The sequence below is a fragment of the Eleutherodactylus coqui genome, chromosome 6 (assembly GCF_035609145.1).
Source record: "Eleutherodactylus coqui strain aEleCoq1 chromosome 6, aEleCoq1.hap1, whole genome shotgun sequence".
NCBI lineage: Eukaryota > Metazoa > Chordata > Amphibia > Anura > Eleutherodactylidae > Eleutherodactylus > Eleutherodactylus coqui.
The window spans coordinates 234750049-234775233 of record NC_089842.1 but is presented as its reverse complement, the minus strand read 5'-3'; the positions used below and the strand labels follow the sequence as shown (position 1 = coordinate 234775233).

General features: G+C 43.4%; 1 protein-coding gene across 2 annotated transcripts in view; it reads left to right on the top strand.

Moving 5' to 3' along the window:
• KIRREL1 (kirre like nephrin family adhesion molecule 1) overlaps positions 1-25185 on the top strand; it is a 249884-nt gene that overhangs the window by 209152 nt on the left and 15547 nt on the right. For both annotated transcript variants that reach the window (XM_066609132.1, XM_066609131.1), the window contains 7 exons: positions 4182-4331; positions 9474-9634; positions 12732-12876; positions 16930-17035; positions 20962-21110; positions 23357-23484; positions 24571-24697. In XM_066609132.1, coding sequence (XP_066465229.1) covers positions 4182-4331; positions 9474-9634; positions 12732-12876; positions 16930-17035; positions 20962-21110; positions 23357-23484; positions 24571-24697 — 966 coding nt within the window. The remainder of the gene's footprint in view (positions 1-4181; positions 4332-9473; positions 9635-12731; positions 12877-16929; positions 17036-20961; positions 21111-23356; positions 23485-24570; positions 24698-25185) is intronic.

Genomic DNA, 25185 nt, shown 5'->3' with positions numbered 1-25185 from the left:
ATAATCAGTGAATACATATATATCATGCGTATTTATGGGATCCCATGACTTTAACCCCTTAGGGCAATTTTAGTCCGTAATCTAGACAAGCTGTGATTTATTTTTACCCCTGTGGATGGAAAAAACTGGTCGTCGAAAGGGGTCAGAGGAGGATGTCAGGAATCGTTTTAATGAACAGGCGCTGCGCAGCTACAAAAACTGCAGCTGAATACGACTCTGGTGCTCCAACTAACACGTCTGCTGCTCGTTAGCATGGATAAGCTATAAGACAACTAGTTCCAGCACCATTGTGTCTAAGGGTACTTTACAGATAGTGAAAATGCGGAATTTCTGCAGTGCAAAAATTCTGCGGAAAAATCTACAATTTTTTGCATCAAAAACCTGTTCAAAATCCATATTGGTGCAAATTTTAACTCAAAATCAGCTGCGGATCCACAGCTGATTTCAGCCTACGCAACGCTGCTCTCACCTCCCAATACGGAGCGCTGCTGCACCAGCCGGAGCGCCGCTGCTGCCACCTAGTGGAATCTACACCACGAGTCCAACTCGCTACTAGATGGGGGCTCTAATAAAGTGGCCATTCCGTGTATAGGACCATGTGCTCCTACAAACTTTACCTGACTTGGCATATGGCGTCATTTCCAAATGCACCAACATGATAGTAACCGCTCTGTACTGCATACATGAGCTCACAGGAATGACATGCAAACAGGTAGAGCCGCATTTCTAGAGCAGCCTTTGCCCTTTTATGTGTAGGTGCATCTGTGGGCCGGGGGGAGATATTCTCACACCCTGCTCCGAATATTAAAGAACGTTCCCACATGAAAGCACTGAAGGCGTCGCCCGATACAGGGCCGTTCTGGTGCTACGTAACCAAAGCATGTTAATATCAGCTCTGAGTAATGGGACTAAGTAGTCCACAAACAATGGCCCCATTAATGTAAAAGTCGCCCACATAAAGTGAGGGCAGCCCTTTTGTAGGCTCGACCAATATTTTTTAAATCGCACCCCATGATTAACTTGTATACAGGACCATCGATGGTTTTTAAAAGGTTTTTTTTTAGGACAGGCCACCAATAATAGATCAGTGGGGGTCTACCATCCAGGATTCCTTCTCATCAGATGTTCATTGGGCTGGCGTCCTGGTGACTGAGCTGATTTCTGCAGGAAACAGACAGCTACATTCTCACTGCCAGACTTCATTCACACTTGAATTCAATGGGAACTTTGCTTGTAATACCAAGCCTGGCCACTGCAGTAGGAATGGTGCTGTCTGCTTCCTGCAGAAATCAGCTCAGTTAGTAGCTGATTGGTGGATGTCCTGGGCACACATCTACTATTGCCACCCTTTTCTCACTGTGGACACGCTAAAAACGCTCACTGCTGCCATCATCCACATCGCCTCCCTCATCTCAACCCACCACCCTGCCCACGCCCTTCGCTCCGCTAACAAAATCAGACTGAGTGCCCCTTTAATTTGAACTTCTCATTCCCGCCTCCAAGACTTCTCCAGAGCATCACCAGTCCTCTAGAACGCGCTACCCAAAACGATCCGGACAATCCCTGACTCACAAAACTTCAGGCGTGCCCTATAAACGTACCTCTTCAGGCCAGCTTCACACTGGCGATAGACTATCTTGCGTTGCGAGAGTGAGTGAAAATGCATGAAAATGCACACTCGCAGCGCTAAGAAAAATCAGCGCTATCACCCATTGTTCTCAATGGGTCCGGCACCAGCAGCGCTGGCCCCATTGAAAAGATAGGCAGTAAATCACACTGCCCTGACACAGCTGTGACAACTATGGCAGGGGATTCCTTCATCCCCGCGGGATTCCTTCATCCCCAGCTGTCACAGCTGTGGCAGAGGTCCGCAATGCTAACCATTGCTTTCAATGGGGTCAGCGTTGCTGACATCCCATTGAAAGCAATGGGTTGCAGGCAACCACTGCAGTGATGATTTTCGGGGAAGGGCTTGAAATATAAGCCTTTCCCTGAAAATCATCCTTAGCTGTAAAGAAAAGTTTAAAAAAAACTGTAACTCACCTAAAAGAGGCTTCCGGCTCTTCTCTCCATCCCCAGTAGTCATCTCCTGTCTTCTGGAGGCCGGGGATTGAAAAATCCCTGCCCCCCCCCCCTCAGAAAGCGCTGCCTCTGATTGGCTGAGGTATATGCAATCTCGGTCAGTCATATTATGTCTATGAATGCCCCCATCAAATGCAGCAAACTTGCTGCAGATCCCTTCCCTAGGTGTGAGTGGGGTTCCCTCTGCAGCAGATGCAGGGCTCACTCAGACAAGCGTATTTTGTCTGTATAATACGCGGTGCTAGAAGCCCATAGATTTACGTTGGGCCATTCAGATCTACGTTTTTCACACACGCGTTTTAAAGTGCGTAAAACAAAAGGCAATGACCTATTTTGGCGCATAATACGTCCGTTATAGACTGTGGGGCTTAAGTTACGCAGTAAATATGCATCTTAGATGCGTATTTGTTGCGGATGTGCCATAAATGTCCGAGGTGGAATATATGCCTATCTGAAAAACAGGGGTCCCCCGATTCACTTGGTGAACCAGCCGCCACATCCAGGCAGAGAATAAATGTAGAGTTGGCCGCGCAAGAGCGCCATTCCCATCTGTGGAAGCTACAGCAACAGCCGATCATCCACGCCGTCCAAATATCGGAATTCACCAACCAGGTACAACGTGGCACATTATGGAGAGCTATAGACTCCTCCTTATGGGAATCGGTGGGGCTACATAAACCAGAACCCCCATAATCCACGGATACAGCGCACTGGAACCTCGTGTGGTTCACTGCACTTTACTGGACGGAGACCCTATGAAGTGGAGACCTATTTTGGTCCGTATGGAGGACAAAAAGTGAGTATGGTATGGTCCATACCATATCCGCACATTTAGAGATTAGAACCCGTAAGAACGAGACTCCATTTCAACATGACATCAGATGATAACACAACGCTAAACAGGAGGAGGAGAGCCGAGATAAATGTCCAACTGTAGATCTATACATGGTCGTATCAGGCAAGGACCTACTGCTTTAGTCCGTTGGACGCAGAATGTTTATTATCAGCCTACTAATACCGGAGACAACAAACTTTCAACTGGTCGAAAGGCACCCCATATATACTGAAAACCTCCTTTCCATACACACAGTATGGCCCACAGCCCGTGCCAATCTAGTGTAAGACTACCACCTATAGGCACAGTTAGGAACTGCAAATATTGACGGTACTTTGTAAAGTCACGTTCTGACTATGCAAGTCATCTTGTGTATGAACCTTAGGGTGTACTAAGAATAGGGGCCCCAAAGCAAAATGAGCTTGGCTTACTGGTGTGGGATGTAAAAATGGACCACAATAACCACATGTACTATTTGGAGGACAGACGATGTGTGTGATGTCTTCACAGCTCTACAAGGCTTCGTTGTCCACGTTCTGTCAGTTTATGAGGCCTCCCTGAATGTGGTGGCACCACACACACCAGATGGTCTCCATCTCCCAATAACATGGCCAACAGTGGACTCTGGAAGGTCCAGAAGCTGTGATGCCCTGTACTGATTGGTTGGTGACATCCCCCCACAAGACCCCGTTGTCAGCTCTACACCTGGTGGCATCCCACCATCAGACCCCGTTGTCAGCTCTACACCTGGTGGCATCCCCCCACCAGACCCATTGTCAGCTCTAAACCTGGTGACATCCCCCCAACAGACTCCATTGTCAGCTCTACAGCTGGTGACATCCCACCGCCAGACCCTGTTGTCAGCTCTACACCTGGTGACATTCCACTGCCAGACCCTGTTGTCAGTTCTACACCTGGTAACATCCCACCAACAGACCCCGTTGTCAGCTCTACACCTGGAGACATCCCACCACCAGACCCCATTGTCAGCTCTACACCTGGAGACATCCCACCACCAGACCCCGTTATCAGCTCTACACCTGGGAGCCTCTGAAGGTTTCTGATGTTTGATACTCTCCTTTATATATAATGTTCACACATCACTGAACAGCACAGGATTGGTGGGGGCCAATACTTTTATCAACATAATGTATATAGGCCAGCCGAAAGTACATTATTGTATGCCTGTCGTCCGCCATATCGTTTTTGTTGGCCAAAGTGTGCACAATAAATTAAATATCTTCTCTCTCGTCTTTCTTCGCAGTTTGGCCGCGCTATCAAATAGTTGGAAACTCAGAGTCTGGGCAATACAACCTGGAGATTACCAATGCCAGCATTTTGGATGATGCCAATTTCGAGTGCCAAGCCACCGAGGCCGCCTTGAGATCTCAAGGAGCTAAACTGACCGTGTTAAGTAAGGATTTAAAGATGTCCTAATTTCAGTAATGGAGCACTGCCGTGTTTACTGCAGATCAGCAGATCCTAAAGTGTCCATAGACCAAGAGTGATCAGATTTTCGGTGCCGTCAAACAACAATTGACGGATCTCAAGCTAAGAGCCTAAGCTCATCCAGAGCATCATGGTTCACGAGCAGTAAAGACACAGGCAGCATTGTAGCTCTCTTTGCCAAGAGCTTCTGCAGCAGTTGGGGTTCTGGCACTTTAAGAGAAATGTTTTTTGCCTTCCACTAGTAGTTATAGGTACTAAAGTTCGATGCTTTCTCACACCTAAAATGGTTTTCTGTTTACACAGTGGGTGCAGCTCCCATCCCACCTCGCCAGGTCCTCTTGTTCGTTGCAATCTAGAGCATGCTGCAGCCTGTACAGTGACAATTAGCAGTCAGCCAGGCAGAAAGGCTTCCAAGTGCTTGCCCTCCCAGTAACAATTTAAAGGATGGAGAAAGCAACAAAGACTGCATTGTCCAAGGCTTTTCCTCTGTGAAATCTCAAGATTTTTTCCCTCTCACCTATTTCACTGTACAGAGCTTCCTGCAGTCACGAGTCTTATTACCGACACCTCAATGCTCCATTTGCTACTAATAGACGGATACTGTTTATTAGTTCTCGGCTAAAACCCCCACTTCCACCGACATTACACTGAATGCTGCATTTATTCACAAAAAGTGCAATTATTTGTATCATATTAAAATGTACTTTATATCTATTTGTTGCATCTTCTTACAAAAATATAGCCACTATAACCCTCTATGTACAAGAATATAACTACCATAATACTGCCCCCTATGTATAAAAATATAACTACTATAATACTACCTCCTATGTACAAGAATATAACTACTATAATACTGCCCCCTATGTACAAGAATATAGCTACTATATTACTGCTCCCTATGTACAAGAATATAACTTCTATAATACTGCCCCCTATGTACAGGAATATAACTACTATAATACTGCTCCTATGTACAAGAATATAACTACTATAATACTGCTCCCTATGTACAAGAATATAACTACTATAATACTGCCCCCTATGTACAAGAATATAACTACTATAATACTGCCCCCTATGTACAGGAATATAACTACTATAATACTGCTCCTATGTACAAGAATATAACTACTATAATACTGCTCCTATGTACAAGAATATAACTACTATAATACTGCTCCCTATGTACAAGAATATAACTACTATAATACTGCCCCCTATGTACAAGAATATAACTACTATAATACTGCCCCCTATGTACAAGAATATAACTACAATAATACTGCCCCCTATGTACAAGAATATAACTACTATAATACTGCTCCCTATGTACAAGAATATAACTACTATAATACTGCCCCCTATGTACAAGAATATAACTACTATAATACTGCCCCCTATGTACAAGAATATAACTACTATAATACTGTCCCCTATGTACAAGAATATAACTACTATAATACTGCCCCCTATGTACAAGAATATAACTACTATAATACTGCTCCTATATACAAGAATATAACTACTATAATACTGTCCTCTATGTACAAGAATATAACTACTATAATACTGCCCCCTATGTACAAGAATATAACTACTATAATACTGCCCCTATGTACAAGAATATAACTACTATAATACTGTCCCCTATGTACAAGAATATAACTACTATAATACTGCCCCCTATGTACAAGAATATAACTACTATAATACTGTTCCTATGTACAAGAATATAACTACTATAATACTGTCCCCTATGTACAAGAATATAACTACTATAATACTGCCCCCTATGTACAAGAATATAACTACTATAATACTGCTCCTATATACAAGAATATAACTACTATAATACTGTCCTCTATGTACAAGAATATAACTACTATAATACTGCCCCCTATGTACAAGAATATAACTACTATAATACTGCCCCTATGTACAAGAATATAACTACTATAATACTGTCCCCTATGTACAAGAATATAACTACTATAATACTGCCCCCTATGTACAAGAATATAACTACTATAATACTGTTCCTATGTACAAGAATATAACTACTATAATACTGCCTCCTATGTACAAGAATATAACTACTATAATACTGCCTCCTATGTACAAGAATATAACTACTATAATACTGCCCCCTATGTACAAGAATATAACTACTATAATACTGCCTCCTATGTACAAGAATATAACTACTATAATACTGCCCCCTATGTACAAGAATATAACTACTATAATACTGCCCCCCATGTGCAAGAATATAACTGCTATAATACTGCTCCCTATGTACAAGAATATAACTACTATAATACTGCCCCCTATGTACAAGAATATAACTACTATAATACTGCCCCCTATGTACAAGAATATAACTACTATAATACTGCTCCTATGTACAAGAATATAACTACTATAATACTGCCCCCTATGTACAAGAATATAACTACTATAATACTGCCTCCTATGTACAAGAATATAACTACTATAATACTGCTCCTATGTACAAGAATATAACTACTATAATACTGCTCCTATGTACAAGAATATAACTACTATAATACTGCCCCCTGTGTACAAGAATATAACTACTATAATACTGCCCCCTATGTACAAGAATATAACTACTATAATACTGCCTCCTATGTACAAGAATATAACTACTATAATACTGCTCCTATGTACAAGAATATAACTACTATAATACTGCCCCTATGTACAAGAATATAACTACTATAATACTGCCCCTATGTACAAGAATATAACTACTATAATACTACCCCTGTGTACAAGAATATAACTACTATAATACTGCTCCTATGTACAAGAATATAACTACTATAATACTGCCCCCTATGTACAAGAATATAACTACTATAATACTGCTCCTATGTACAAGAATATAACTACTATAATACTGCCTCCTTATGTACAAGAATATAACTACTATAATACTGCTCCTATGTACAAGAATATAACTACTATAATACTGCCTCCTTATGTACAAGAATATAACTACTATAATACTGCCCCCTATGTACAAGAATATAACTACTATAATACTGCCCCCTATGTACAAGAATATAACTACTATAATACTGTCCCCTATGTACAAGAATATAACTACTATAATACTGCCCCCTATGTACAAGAATATAACTACTATAATACTGCTCCTATATACAAGAATATAACTACTATAATACTGTCCTCTATGTACAAGAATATAACTACTATAATACTGCCCCCTATGTACAAGAATATAACTACTATAATACTGCCCCTATGTACAAGAATATAACTACTATAATACTGTCCCCTATGTACAAGAATATAACTACTATAATACTGCCCCCTATGTACAAGAATATAACTACTATAATACTGTTCCTATGTACAAGAATATAACTACTATAATACTGTCCCCTATGTACAAGAATATAACTACTATAATACTGCCCCCTATGTACAAGAATATAACTACTATAATACTGCTCCTATATACAAGAATATAACTACTATAATACTGTCCTCTATGTACAAGAATATAACTACTATAATACTGCCCCCTATGTACAAGAATATAACTACTATAATACTGCCCCTATGTACAAGAATATAACTACTATAATACTGTCCCCTATGTACAAGAATATAACTACTATAATACTGCCCCCTATGTACAAGAATATAACTACTATAATACTGTTCCTATGTACAAGAATATAACTACTATAATACTGCCTCCTATGTACAAGAATATAACTACTATAATACTGCCTCCTATGTACAAGAATATAACTACTATAATACTGCCCCCTATGTACAAGAATATAACTACTATAATACTGCCTCCTATGTACAAGAATATAACTACTATAATACTGCCCCCTATGTACAAGAATATAACTACTATAATACTGCCCCCCATGTGCAAGAATATAACTGCTATAATACTGCTCCCTATGTACAAGAATATAACTACTATAATACTGCCCCCTATGTACAAGAATATAACTACTATAATACTGCCCCCTATGTACAAGAATATAACTACTATAATACTGCTCCTATGTACAAGAATATAACTACTATAATACTGCCCCCTATGTACAAGAATATAACTACTATAATACTGCCTCCTATGTACAAGAATATAACTACTATAATACTGCTCCTATGTACAAGAATATAACTACTATAATACTGCTCCTATGTACAAGAATATAACTACTATAATACTGCCCCCTGTGTACAAGAATATAACTACTATAATACTGCCCCCTATGTACAAGAATATAACTACTATAATACTGCCTCCTATGTACAAGAATATAACTACTATAATACTGCTCCTATGTACAAGAATATAACTACTATAATACTGCCCCTATGTACAAGAATATAACTACTATAATACTGCCCCTATGTACAAGAATATAACTACTATAATACTACCCCTGTGTACAAGAATATAACTACTATAATACTGCTCCTATGTACAAGAATATAACTACTATAATACTGCCCCCTATGTACAAGAATATAACTACTATAATACTGCTCCTATGTACAAGAATATAACTACTATAATACTGCCTCCTTATGTACAAGAATATAACTACTATAATACTGCTCCTATGTACAAGAATATAACTACTATAATACTGCCTCCTTATGTACAAGAATATAACTACTATAATACGGCCTCCTATGTACAAGAATATAACTACTATAATACTGCCTCCTATGTACAAGAATATAACTACTATAATACTGCCTCCTATGTACAAGAATATAACTACTATAATACTGCCTCCTATGTACAAGAATATAACTACTATAATACTGCTCCCTATGTACAAGAATATAACTACTATAATACTGCTCCCTATGTACAAGAATATAACTACTATAATACTGCCCCCTATGTACAAGAATATAACTACTATAATACTGCCCCCTGTGTACAAGAATATAACTACTATAATACTGCCCCTTATGTGTAGATCTGCACTCAGACTATACAATATGTGGATAAGACAGCTGGTAATCATTGCTCTTTTCTTACACTGACATGTATTCTCTTTATTTCCAGTTCCTCCACAAGACCCGGTTATAGAAGACGGCTCAAGTGAAATCCTTCTCAGAGCCGGGACCCCGACTAACCTGACTTGCGAGGCAAAAAATGCTAAACCTGCAGCCTCTATAGAATGGTTCAGAGACGGGACTCCACAGGAAGGCGCTGTCACCAGCACGGTGAGTGGTAGCCTGCGGGCGTGCATGCCTCTGTACTGTACAGGCTGTGTCTTTCCTGACAGAAGCCTTTGTTCTTCTTCATGAAATCCTGCCCTATCGGTTTGAGGCAGCCCTGTGGCAGACACACCGGCCCTGGAAAGCGCAAGAGATTTTGATCTGTACTGCCGAGCCGACATAAAAGGTCTTTGTGGAAGTATCCGTCTTCAGTTCTTCCAAAGAGAGACAACTGAGGTGACCAGAGCCGCGTTGCTGAACCTTGTAACAATGCCTTCATTATTCAACACAGAACCTTGGTCACCTCCATCTGTAAGCCGAGGAAAGTTCTATCACGCCTTTCTCATCTGTGTGGAGAACATATTGTAGGTTACTGGAACTGGTTTTATGCTTTCTAGAACAGGGGAATGAAATTTCCACTAGCGCCCCTCAGCTGTGACCGAATCACTGGAATAAACCATAGAGGTCAATATTGTGTAACCAGCGCCCATCTTCCCCTATGAAAGCCCAGATATAAAGGTTGAGTATCATTAATACACTTGACAACTGTGAAAACGCTTTAGTGTTGTCCAACCCTCCCAACTGCCTCGGATTCAGTAGGACAGTCCCGGTATTTTGGGGGCTGTTCCGCCATTCCATGATGCAAATAGTGTCCTGACTCTCCTCCCCACTGTAAGGACTCTGGACGTCCAGACCAACGGAAGGAGTAAAACACCGGCATCTCCATTATACACTAGTTCTGGACATTGCACTCCCTGACTCCTACCGCTATCTGCAGGAGAAAGGGGGAGGAGTCAGGCTATGCTAGGTACAGTGTTACGTCCGTGCGGGCCGTGGGAACAACAACCTACACAAACGCAACCCAATTAGAAGGCTGGACGGAAAACAGGAAAGTATATGCACTTGCGAACAGACAGCAAAACATAAACCGGATGTGCATACCAACACCAGACGGCCAAATACTCACCAATGAACTAATTTACACAGGCAGATGGAATTGCTAATTGGTCTGTATGAGGTTTTCGTTTGTATTTTGACCAGCATACATAAGCTTATAAGCCCACATCAAGGGTCCTCGTTGTCTTGCGAGTCCCTACTCTAACAAAACAACTAAATACACAAAAAAGGGAGCCCTGCATGCAAGCGGGGCAATTGTCCCAAGAAGGATGGGCCCACATTGGAACGTAGGGGCCTGGCTCGCGCTGCAGAAGTGTGCTCCTGAAAACCCATATAACTACAGCTTCCAGGAGCATAATGTGACACATAGCATCCGGTACCACTAGTGTGCATGATAAAGATGCCAGTTTTACTGCTGCTGCTGGATGAGATGGAGCTATAGGAGTGGGCAGCACTAGAACAGTAGCACCACAGAGGGGGCATTGTTACTAAGCAGGGCCACAAAGAACGCACACTATAAGAGTAGCACCACAAAGGGGGTACTGAAACTAAGTAGGGCTGCAGAGGAGGCACTAAGTGGGGCACAGAGTGGGCACTAGTACTAAACAGGGCCACAGAGGTCACTATAAGTAAGGCAATAGTGGGGACACTAAGTGGGTTCATAGAGGGGCATTAGTAGTACTTGACAACTGTGGAAAAGCTTTAGCGTTGTCCAGCCCTCCCAACTGCCCCTGGTTTGATTTGACAATCCCGTATTTTGGAAGATATCCTACAATGCATGTAGAGCGTCCCACCTCTCACTCCAGTGACTCTGGTGGTTTAATAGAGCAGCAGCAAAATGCCAACATCTTGATTACACACACCAGCGCTGGACGTTGCGCTCCCTGACTCCTCCTCCCATCTCCTGCAGGTTGATGGAACTCGTTTAGAACAAGGAGATAAAATGTCCACTAGTGTCCTCCACCTATGAAGGCACAATTACTAAGTGGGGCACAGAATGGGACACTGTAACTAATTGGTGCCACAGAAGGGACAATAACAAAGTGGAGCACAGAATGGCACACTGCAACTAGTTGGGCCACAGAGGGGGTAATAACTAAGTGGGGCACAGAATAGGACACTATGAAGTGGGGCCACAAAGGGAGCACTATAAATTTGGAAGCAAAGGGATCTCTTAGTGGAGCCATAGGGGAAAAGAGGAGGTAGTGGCAGGATGGAAAAAAGTGGGGAGAGACAAGCTGTGTCTGGAAGAAGTCTTCATGGTGGTCTGGGCCCAGAGAGAGCAGAAAAATGAAAATAGATTACTCCAATCAGAGAAGACACCTTCAGTGATCACTAGATGTAATACACTATCACTGTGTAGAATTAGTACCTGGCTAACAGGCACTATCACTGCGAGTAGACACAAAGCACACAGCTCAATGTTTAAGGAGGCGTGGCCTAACATGGAAAAAAATTGCTGCTACAGGACTTTTCATGGTTCAAAAATTGCGAGCTATGGTTACCATCCACCACTGCTCAGCAATGGAATGTACTCATACGCATATATTGGGGCAGTATGGGCAACTCTAGATCGCAAATGAAGCACGTAGCGCGTTTCATGGTGAGGCAAGCAGACTCCCATAAATCACAGGTATGATTGGTCAGGTGCAGATGTAATGGCCTCAGCACAGAGTAGATCTGACGGAGGGGTAGATCGGGACAGGTAGCGATGGGGAAGATAAATCAGTGTGTATTATGGCATTTCGGGAACTCGGTGAAGGTCTATCTCTATTCGTGCGTCTGACAGCAGTAGGGTATTTTTGTGTAGACACAAAAGAACTTTGCGTTAAGGACATTGCAGGTTCTCTTCACTTCCATATTGAGACAAGAACAACAGACTGGCAGCACTTTCGGCGCGCTCCATATGTCTGCCAATAGGTGACACAGACTGACAGAAAGCGGATAAAACTGAAATGTATTTTTCTTTTTTCTCTGACTGCTTGTTGAAAGGATTATGTCCTTGACTGACGCATTTTGGGAACACAACCCTCATTCATATTCAGACACAAAACGCGTTAGGATTGGCGATTTTTCTAATTCAGCCATGTAATAATTGTAATAATAAATGAAAGGTTTTAGATGTTCTTTATTGTGCATGCTGGGACCAATGGGAAGATAGACAATAAAATAGAACGGCTGCATTATCTTTCATTTCTCACCACAGACGGTGGAAGGAAAACTGGAGACCACAAAGAGCTACCTACTGATCGTCCCCACAGACCAAGACATTGGCCGTGTGTTTACCTGTAAGACTTCCAACTACGCCATTCCGACCGGGAAGGAGACTTCGGTCAAACTGGACGTTCACCGTGAGTCCAACTTCATAGTCCGCCTTACTATAGACACATACACTTCAGCAGGTCCACCATGCTTGCGTCTTGTCACTACTATCTACTAGACCTCCAAGTCTCATATTTTCCTTCTTCGTCGTAACGAGACACCTTTTAGTTTCCATATAACAGACATGGAGCCCACGAGGATCTATCCACGTGTGATTCAGTAGAACCTCAGGGGTGTCACGGTCTTGTAATACTTACATCAAATGTGGCCATAATATGACACCTACTTTGTAGTACTTTGACTTGCTCCGCTATAAAGCGGAGGTTTTCGAGCCAAGTGGATGCACCAGCAAGAAGTATAGATCGAATGGCCACTTTTAGAGACCCCCATCTAGTAGAGTGTTGGACTTCCATTGGCCTTCAGACCAAAATGACTCATTGTGGTGCCCATCCACACCTATCAGAAAACCTTCCCTACACCATTACTCCACTAGTCTTACAGGAAGGGTTCATCCATGCTAAGGAACAGCGTTCAGACATATTAGTTGGAGCTCCAGCTCTGTCTTTGGCTGACAGACGCTGTTTCTCAGAACGATTCCTGATATCCTCCTTTGACCCCTTTCAGTGATGAGTTGTTCCAGTCCGCAGAATCCCCTCTTGCTGGATGTTTTCTTCGATCACATTATTCTTCGTTTATTCTCCACACTGTTACATGGGAAAACCCTACAAGGTTGAAATCCTGCCCGCCTAGTCTAGCACTAATGACCAGGCTCGTTAGAAGTCAATCAGATTGTCAATTCCACATCGAATGTGGAAAACTTCGAGGTCATAGCTCTAATGTCCATACAGGGGGCTCTAATAAAGTGGCCATTCAGTGTATCATTGAATTGACCGTGGGTAGCATTATTATATATCATCTGGCCACTCCTGATGTACTCCGGCTCCCCGTTAGACAGTGATTATCCTCCGGTAATTAATAGGCTGCAGTCTTACTTGGCTTCTTTGAACCATAAGAAATAAATCCTGAGCTATACACTGGAATCTCCTCGTTATTTTCCCCTTTGTACCTGGACATTTGCTCGCTTCCTTTCAGAGTCTCTCCTTCTCCATCCCTCCGCCCACGCCGCCGTATACCGATGGCTGTGCCGGCCGCCTCCATTTGCATAGATGTATGGCTGTGCGACTTAAAAGACAATTTACTTAATAGCATTTATCTAACCTGGGCTTATTTTCCATGCACGGCATCTGATGCCAAATGAATTTAGATGAGGGGAGATAGACAATACATCTCTGTGATGGGGATTTAAGATATTCTCAGCCATTTATCGCTGGCAGATAGAAAGGCCGGGATGCAATCTGCACCTATCAGTCCATCACAGCAGCCGGCGCACACCGACACCTGCTGCTGCCCTCACTCACACGTGACGGAGGATAGGGGCATGCATCTGAAACTGCACTAAATACAGGGAGAAGAAAGGAAGGGAGACCGTGGGAGAACCAGCAGCGGATGCGAGTGGGCATTATTCCTTAGGGAAGCCAAAATTAATAGCCAGAGAGAAATACAGTCATTTCCCTCTAAGTGGCAAAGAAATAGCAACCACAAAATCTATGAACTGAAGAGTATTTATCCTGTACTGATCCAGAGTTACATCCTGTATTATACCCCAGAGCTGCACTCACTATTCTGCTGGTGGAGTCACTGTGTACATACATTACTTATCCTGTACTGATCCAGAGTTACATCCTGTATTATACTGCAGAGCTGCACTCACTATTCTGCTGGTGGAGTCACTGTGTACATACATTACTTATCCTGTACTGATGCTGAGTTACATCCTGTATTATACTCCAGAGCTGCACTCACTATTCTGCTGGTGGAGTCACTGTGTACATACATTACTTATCCTGTACTGATCCAGAGTTACATCCAGTATTATACTCCAGAGCTGCACTCACTATTCTGCTGGTGGAGTCACTGTGTACATACATTACTTATCCTGTACTGATCCTGAGTTACATCCTGTACTATATTCCACAGCTGCACTCACTATTCTGCTGGTGGGGTCACTATGTACATACATTACTTATCCTGTACTGATCCTGAGTTACATCCTGTATTATACTCCAGAGCTGCACTCACTATTCTGTTGGTGGAGTCACTGTGTACATACATTACTTATCCTGTACTGATCCAGAGTTACATCCTGTATTATACTGCAGAGCTGCACTCACTATAATGCTGGTGGAGTCACTGTGTACATGCATTACTTATCCTGTACTGATCCTGAGTTACATCCCGTATTATACTCCAGAGCTGCACTCACTATTCTGCTGGTGAAGTCACTGTGTACATACATTACTTATCCTGTACCGATCCTGAGTTACATCCTGTATTATACTCCACAGCTGCACTCACTATTCTGCTGGTGGAGTCACTGTGTACATACATTACTTATCCTGCACTGCTCCTGAGTTACATCCTGTATTATACCCCAGAGCTGCGCTCACTACTCTGCTGGTGGAGTCACTGTGTACATACATTACTTATCCTGTACTGATCCTGAGTTACATCCTGTATTATACTCCAGAGCTGCACTCACTATTCTGCTGGTGGAGTCACTGTGTACATACATTACTTATCCTGCACTGCTCCTGAGTTACATCCTGTATTATACCCCAGAGCTGCGCTCACTACTCTGCTGGTGGAGTCACTGTGTACATACATTACTTATCCTGTACTGATCCTGAGTTACATCCTGTACTATATTCCACAGCTGCACTCACTATTCTGCTGGTGGGGTCACTATGTACATACATTACTTATCCTGTACTGATCCTGAGTTACATCCTGTATTATACTCCAGAGCTGCACTCACTATTCTGCTGGTGGAGTCACTGTGTACATACATTACTTATCCTGTACTGATCCAGAGTTACATCCTGTATTATACTGCAGAGCTGCACTCACTATTCTGCTGGTGGAGTCACTGTGTACATGCATTACTTATCCCGTACTGACCCCGAGTTACATCCTGTATTATACTCCAGAGCTGCACTCACTATTCTGCTGGTGGAGTCACTGTGTACATACATTACTTATCCTGTACCGATCCTGAGTTACATCCTGTATTATACCCTAGAGCTGCACTCACTATTCTGCTGGTGGAGTCACTCTGTACATACATTACATATCCTGTACTGATCCTGAGTTACATCCTGTATTATACTGCAGAGCTGCACTCACTATTCTGCTGGTGGAGTCACTGTGTACATACATTACTTATCCTGTACTGATCCAGAGTTACATCCTGTATTATACTGCAGAGCTGCACTCACTATTCTGCTGGTGGAGTCACTGTGTACATATATTACTTATCCTGTACTGATCCAGAGTTACATCCTGTATTATACTCCAGAGCTGCACTCACTATTCTGCTGGTGGAGTCACTGTGTACATACATTACTTATCCTGTACTGATGCTGAGTTACATCCTGTATTATACTGCAGAGCTGCACTCACTATAATGCTGGTGGAGTCACTGTGTACATGCATTACTTATCCTGTACTGCTCCTGAGTTACATCCTGTTTTATACTCCAGAGCTACACTCACTATTCTGCTGGTGGAGTCACTGTGTACATACATTACTTATCATGTACTGCTCCTGAGTTACATCCTGTTTTATACTCCAGAGCTGCACTCACTATTCTGCTGGTGGAGTCACTGTGTACATACATTACTTATCCTGTACTGATCCAGAGTTACATCCTGTATTATACTGCAGAGCTGCACTCACTATTCTGCTGGTGGAGTCACTGTGTACATGCATTACTTATCCCGTACTGACCCCGAGTTACATCCTGTATTATACTCCAGAGCTGCACTCACTATTCTGCTGGTGGAGTCACTGTGTACATACATTACTTATCCTGTACTGCTCCTGAGTTACATCCGGTATTATACTCCACAGCTGCACTCACTATTCTGTATCTGTACATGCATACAGTTTGGGAAACCTGGGTGATGACACAAATGTCTTTACAGTCATGTATTAATCCTACCATGTGTTCTTCCTCTTCCCAGACCCGCCCACCGTTACTTTGTCCATCCACCCCCAGACAGTACTTGAGGGTGAGCGGGTACGCTTTACCTGCATGGCCACCGCTAACCCGGCCATTAAAGGTTACAGGTCAGTATCTGATATTTACATGTATTGACTCCTCACCGCCATCCGTCAGGTTACATTACGTTAAGTCTTTTATAGTTGGCAACCACTCAGGGAAATTTGTAGACCTCACTAGCCGCTGTTCATTTACTAATGGCAGAGTTGTGTTTCCTCTGCAGCAGGGACATAATGGCTGAATCTGAGCTCTGCCAACCGGCGTCACTGCCAACAACGCCGACGCCATATTGAATAAACTGCGGTCCTGGAGATCCCAGCTCATATGATTAATTATAAAAATGATTTACAGACCTCGATGTCAGCAGATTTCCTTCTTTACAAATAAAAGTGTAAGCTCATGATAATTTCCGGTTGATTTTTCAATATGGCGTCGGTGTCGCATGATGGCACTCTCTAAATTTACCTCATCCTCTTCTGTCAAGGCGTCAGATATTCTAGTAGCAGGTTTGCTGCTCTTTAATTGCTTCTCACGAGAGAGACTCACCAAGCTTAGGGAGACATATTTTCAGAAAATGCACCATGGGTAATAGTATGCAAATTAGCTCATGGCAGCAAAATTGGAGACTCCTCTGTAGACACATTGTTTCAGGATTCTTGCCCCTCATAAGTATAGAACAAGCTGATGGTATGGACCTTCTCTCAGCCTATCACGTGGTGGCTGGCTGATCAGCTCATTTTAATAATTAAGCCAGCCCCTTTCTCTGTCTATGCCATAACAGAGAAGGGGGAGGACTTAGTTATTGACATAAGCAAAACAGTCAGCCTCCTTAATGATGCGGCATGCACGAAGAAGGTCTATACCATGTGACCTAGTATTGGAAGAGGACAGTCCAAGACCGCATGTCTGGGGAAGGTTCTCACTTCCCTGGAAAACCCCTTATTGATGACCTACCTTCAGGATGGGCCATAAATACTTGATCGGAGCGCGTCTGCCACTCCAAGTTAGAGTGTGCTAGGATAAGTGCTGCTGTCATTTCAATCCATGTCAGGCACAGCGCCGTACATTGTACAGTGGTTGTGCATGGCATTGCAGCTGGGTCTCATTCACTTGATTTTGATCTTAGGCCACATGACCAATGAGTGGGAAATCACAGGCCTGATTAGAGGCTGCAGCACTCATTGGAGCGCTGCAGCATCTTTAATCAGCTGATCGGCAGAGATCCCACATAGTGAACCCCACTGATCAAGTACTGATGACCTAACTTGGTGATAAGTCATCTATACTTCAGTCCCAGAAAACCCCTTTAACCCGTCCTAGGGCATAGATGTACGCCCTGGGCGGGAGGTGGTTCCCGCAAATAGTCAAGCACTTGCGCTCAGCTTCTGAGCCCGTGCCATTCGCAGCAGTAGCCAATCCTATTCCTTAACCCCTTACATGCCATGATAAATGTTGATCGCACCATGTAAAGGGTTCCCAGGGGGAGGGCGCTCCCTTTCTGACGTAATCGGCCCTTTACCATGTAATTGCCATAGCAACCGAACGCCAGCCACTGCGTCTTTAAAAGACTGATCTATCAAAGTAATGCATTATGTAACCCTCAGACTGAACGTTGTAAAAAAAAAAAAAAAAACACCAGAAATGCGCTTTTTTTGGTCACCCTGTCTCCAAGACAAAAATGCAATAACAAGCGTTCAAAAAGTCGTATGTATCCCAAAACGATGCCAACGCGAACTACAGGACGTCCTGCAAAAAATGAGCCCTCGTACAACTATGTCAACAGAAAACTAAAAAAAGTTATTGCGCGCAGAAAATGGCGCCAGAAAATAATTTTAAAAAATACAAGTAGTACTGCAAAATAAAAAATAAAAAAACCATATAAGTTTAGTATCGTAGTAATCGTACGGACCCGTAGAATAAAATTATCGGGTCATTTTTGGCACGCGTTTTATATTTTAGTGGTTTCTTTAGTCCCTCAAGGGGACTTGAAGATGAAATAATGACTATAATAGTACACTGCACTACTGCACTACTGCATGTAGTGCTTTCTACTATACCTATGACATCAGCCTATTAGACTGTGCTGGAGGCCCTTTTTTTAAGGTTGCGGCTGCCATGAGAACCTATTGGTACCTTGCAATCACATTGCATGGTGCCGATGGGTGACAGAAGAATCCCCCTTCCCCTTGTCATCTGCTTAATCCTGCAGTTGCTATTGATTGTGGCATGTAAGGGGTTAAACTGCCAGAATCTGAGGTTCCTCCTCTCCTGCCGGTTAGAGCAGGACCCTGGCTGTCAGTAGTCAGCCAAGCCACTACCTTAAAAAGATGTATATGCAGGTTTAAAGCCCATTAGAAAGGCGTATTGGCGGTCGCTCAGGGGTTAATCTTCCCCCATGCCCCCCGCCATGGCCTAGACCATCAATCCACCACCCGAATGCGCGGCAGCAAGCGTAGCGGAGGCGAGCCTGCGCCCGAGATGTCCATTAAACACCTTATCTGAGGAATTTAATGCCTTTTTATTTTACGACCCTGTTTACTGCCAACTGCTTCTGTTTTACAATCATGCATATTTAAACCGAACGGGTGTATTAATGTTTTATTTATCGCTGCCTTCAAGAGCGCCTGTTATCCGCCGTGTTTGTGTAGCGCGGGCAATAAGTGGGAACGGGTCCGCAGTGGAGAGTGGGGAGAGGATCGCGCCAGCTTAACGATACCCAGCGTTACTATTCAAGAGCCCTATAAAGGGACGAGCGGAGAAAGCACAAAAACACTACTCCGAGACACGATCCAATGCACTACTGCATGTGAGCAGGATCTAGGGTTAGGAATAAAATGCCAGAAAAGCAGTGAAGACTGACACCCCCACAGGCACAGCACATTTTTGGTAGTGTAGACACTTTTCGGTGGAGTGTACATACCTTTCGTGGAGGAGTGCATAAGCCAGTTAGGCGGACACACTTTTTTCAAGGAATGCACACACTTTTCAGGGTCGTGTACATATGTCTTTGGGGGTGCATATACATTTTAGGTTTTCGAGGGTCACATACTTTTTTTGGGGGGAGGGAAATCACACTATTTTTGGCGGAGTGCACATATGTTTCAGGTTTTCAGCGGGTGCAGATACTTTTGTGTGGCATACATTTTTGGGGGTGCACCCATTTTTTTTTTGTGAAGTGCACATACCTTTCAGGGACAAGTACACAAACGTTTTTTGGGGACATGCTTATTAAAGGGGGAACACACACTTTTCAGGGTTGTGCACATACTTCTTTGGGGGGCACAGGTACTTTTGGGGTTTTTAGTTGGTGCACATACTTTACAGAGAGGTGCACATCCTTTTTTTGGTGGCGCGCACAAACTTTTTGGGGGCCCTACTTTTTTCAGGAGGGGTAAAACACTTTTTAAGGGGGACACTTTTTTTAGGGGCGAGCACACCAGGGTTTTTGGGGTTGGTGCACATACTCTTCAGGTTCGCATGGGGGCGCACATACTTTTCAGGGGAGGTTGCACATAATTCTTTTACAAGCGAGTCGTCACAATACGCCTTGGCTTTTATATGTAAAGCATTGAGAACTGGATGCTGCCAATTGGGGGCATGTCCCTCCACAATGCCCAATCAGTGACAGACTGTATATGGACACGCCCAGTTGCTAATTTATTCATAAATGCTCAGGAGGAACAACAGAGGAACGGCATAATGGACAGTTCTAAGAAAAGCTGCTCCTGTGCTATTATTTCATGGGGAATCCACGTATTTGCTGAAGCGCACATCAGGGGGCGGGGCAAGCCAGTGACTACATTTGCAACTATCATCATAACAGAAGTCCCATAATCCAGCACTCATTCCGGATTATTGGAAGTTACTGCATACGGCTCGTCTATTGTTCTGGTTGATGTAAAGGTCTCCTTATGTCCTACATAGTTAAGTCTTTACCAGTGGTTGCCAGATGTGGAAAAACTACAACTCCCATCATGCCTTTTTTCCCCCTTAGGTGGGCCAAAGGAGGCGTGATCATCGAAGCAGCGAGGGACAGCTCCTACGAGACGCAGGTGGATTATACGTTTTTCACAGAGCCGGTCTCGTGTGAAGTCCACAACGAGGTTGGAAGCACCAACGTCAGCACTCTGGTGGACGTGCAGTGTAAGTGCTGGAGAACTACACTCCCCAGCATGTCCTGCCAGCTAGCAGCACATTCTGGGACATAATCATGCATAACAGCTACATTGCCATTTCTGATGTTCAGTCTACTGTGGGCTACCAGGTTCCCTCTGTCAAACATGCCTGTCAACAAGGCTGTGCGGTGAAGCACATGACTGATGCAGATAAGAGGCGAGGCTGTGATACATCGCGCGAGGGTGCATGTGAAATAAACCTGAAGATATGATTACAACAGTCAGGACTTGCACTTATGTGTCAATCACGCGGCACGGCGGCATCTATTTGCATGACAATATTCGCACTTTACCCTGACAAGTAACTTGAACTTATTTCCTCGAACAGAATCAATTTTCTGCCTACTGCTCAGACATGAAGTACATCGTCCTTGTACACCACTAGTCATTGCTCTAGACAGCACATGGCGCTCAGTTTTTATTAAATTAATCATTTTTTCTTAGCATTAGGCTCTAAACCTTTGTGGAACCAAGCTAAGGTTCAATTACTCCTAGGGCTACTGAGTCCTGTGCCTATAAGCTGCAGTAAGGGTTAACCTCGCCACTCCTCATGGGCAGAACAGACAACCATTGGGCCAGAAACTCTCCAATGGGGAGCAGTTGTGCAACATGTACCCCTGACCCTCACCGTGTATTCTCTTACAACAGCACAGCCTACTGACCCCACCCCTGCTTAAAAAAATAGGCATGGCAAAGTATGATAAATTCTTCTCCTAAGCACCACCCACCAAAGTGGTTCCCACCCCTGCTTAGAAAACTGGGCAGGGCAAAGTGTGGCCCTTTTTTTTTTGCTAAGCGCTTTCTTCCCCAGGCGTTAAGAACTACTTCTAACCCCTGCTTAGAAGATTGCACAGTGTAAAGTATGGTCCCTTTACTCTGCTTAGTCACCACTTCTCCATGTTTTAACCCAAAGGTCCCACTTTCTGGTTTTGTCTGCTGCTTAGAAAATTGAGCAGGACAAAGTATGTTCCTCTTCTTCTACTTAGTGGCTACTTTTCCATAGCTGTTAATAACTACTCACCAAAGGGCACACGAGTGGTTCCCACCCCTGCAAGGAAAATTGGGCTGGACAAAGTATGGTCCTTTTCCTTTGCTTAGTGATCACTTTCCCAGACATTAACAGCTACTCACCAAAGGTCTTAAAGGTAGTTCCCACCAACTGCTTAGAAAACTGGGCAAGCCAACACATGGTCCCCTTTTCTCCGATTAGTGACCAACTACTCAACAAAGGTCTCAGCAGTGTTTACTGCCCCTGCATAAGACAAATTGGGCAGAGTAAAGCAGGGTACCTTTCTTTTGGCTAGTGACTACTTCCTTAGGTTTCAACAGCTACTCACAAAAGGTCATGAGTGGTTCTTGACCCTGCTTAGAAAATGAGATGAGACAAAATATTGTCCCTTTCCTCTACTAAGCGACCATAACTACTCACCAAAGGTCCCAGTGGTGGTTCCTGCCCCTGCTTAACAAATTGGGCGAGGAAAAGTATGATACTTTCCTCTACTTAGCAATCCCTTCCCCAGGCATTAATAATAGCTCATAAGGGGTCACGGAAGTGGTTTACCCTTCTGTTTAGAAGATTGGATGGGGCAAAGTGTGGTCCTCTTCTCTCCAATTAGCCACCCCTTCCCCGGGTGTTAACAGCTGCTCTCCAAAGTGGTTCCTACCCCTGCTTAAAAGACTGAGAATGCCAAATATGGTCCCTTTCCTATGCTTAGTGGCCACTTTTGAAGGCGTTGGCTACTCACCAAAAGTCTCAGCAGTGGACCAGCTCACTGTTGTGGAAGCCACGTGGTTCTACAATGTAAACATTCTCTTTTAGCCCTCATCTCAGATCAGTAGTTCGGTTGGACAGCTCATACTCCACTGCTAGAGGCCACTTTGTCATTCTTGCTGGAAATAAAAAATGCTCCGTATAAAGAGGAACTGAGACTTTTTTTTGTAGAACTGATTAACGAAAAAAAGGCAATTCTGCTCCATTAGAAGACACATTACTTCTTCTTTTGAAGGCAGAGAGGGAATCCATCTCTCTGGTGATCTGCTTTTGATTTACAATGTTCTCTCGCTTTGGTACTAGGGATGGGCATGAATAAGTAATGCTTAATACCCCTGACATAGGATGGGGAGATCTATTTTAAGAACTTGCCTGAGCAAGTTCCTCACTTCATGTGAACGCCTAGGGACCCCCGCTAATGAGGTGAATGCTTCTTTCGACAGTTGCCCCCAGAATTGTTGTGGAGCCAAAACCTATGACAACAGACATGGGCTCAGATGTAACCCTGACCTGTATCTGGACGGGAAACCCTCCTCTTACCCTGACGTGGACCAAGAAAGGATCAAATATGGTGAGTAGGGGGATGGAGACAAGTGAAAGTGACAAACCGATACGCTACCTGACAGAACACTTTAAGAAAACTATGTGGTGATCCTTTTGGGTTGGGGCATAATGGTTTGCTCATGGTATGAGGTTAAAGCGAACCTCCGGTTTCGGGACAACATTTTGTCCCAGAAACTGAGAGGGCAGTTCTATTACCAGCTGTTGGTCTTCTGTGCTGACGCCCCCTAGTCCCCTGGTTCCAGTTCCCACTTTTAGCTGTTCAAGATGGCTGTCACAGTCTTTAGACAACCTAATCCCATAGTGCATTGGTAGTGATAGCCTACCAATACACTATACCTGCACTCTGATTGGCCACCACGGTTCACGTAATCAGTGATGGCCAATCAGAAAGCAGTGCACAGTATGTCTATGGTTGCTTAAAATGTGCAGTGGCCATCTTTGACGACTGAAAACAGAATTCCAAACCAGCTGATTGGAGGGGCAATGGTATAGTACAACAACAGCAGGTAATAGAATCTGTCCAGGGACAGACTTTCATCCCAAACCTAGAGGGTCACTTTAATAAGGATAGAGCCTGGAGACCACAGACTGATCATTGAAGGTGCAAAGTCCTGGTGGTACTGATATTGTGGGAGGCAGTGACCTGTCCAGTCACATGCATGAGGCACATGGAAAAACAGAACCCAGAAGTTATGTAATAAATGGACACATGAAGCAATGTATACAACTATTTTAAAGGGGATTTAGAATATCAACGGCTTATCCTAAGAAGAGCCATCAATATCAGATCAGTAGGGGTCTAACTTCCAGCACCTCTGCTGACTGATGGGGTCTCAGCATACCTCTCCATACTTTTTCCAGTGACTGGGCTTCATATTGCAGTTTACTCCCCTTAACTTGAATGGGACGGAGTTGCCCTGAGCTGCAATACCAGGTACAGCCACTATGAAGAGTACAGAGCTGTGCTTCATGCCATGATTATTAAAACTTCCAGTGATCTAATATTGATGGCTTATCCCAGGTATAGGCCATCATTGTTCTAGTCCTGGAAAACCTCTTTAAAATTACAGCAGTCTCGATTTCTTGCTTGTAGGTTTTAAGCAACAGCAACCAACTATTTCTGAAGTCAGTGAGCCAAGACGACGCCGGGCAGTACGTGTGCAAAGCTATCGTTCCCCGTATCGGCGTCGGAGAGAGGGAAGTGACGCTATTTGTCAATGGTGAGTACCAATATATAGGCTATGAGGCAGGTAGTGTATCCACTTAACCCCTCAAGAGTTGTGTTAAAATTGGAAAAACCATCACGAAAATGTAAATTTTGAATTTATTTCTTATGTAAAAAATATTACTTATTACTACTACATATTTTGTGTAGAGGGCAAAAGTTAAAAAAATTAAAAATCTGGAACAACGGCTGTATGTCACGGTCAGCAATCACTGCAGTATCTGTGGGGTTAAACAGTGTAGAGGAGTAATTAGATGAGAAAGTCCTTATCTTTTCTGGGGAAAAACCCCATATATGATAATCAGAGAGCAAGTATTAATGGAGGAGTGGGGGATGGGTGATAACTTCAACAAAAGTTCATATAACCACCAGGCCCCCAGCACCACCTGCCTCCATGACAGACATATACAGGAGGGTCACAGATCTTCTCTGCTGTTGGCTTATTTCCCCTTCCCACACGCCAGACGGTTCGGTCGAAACTGT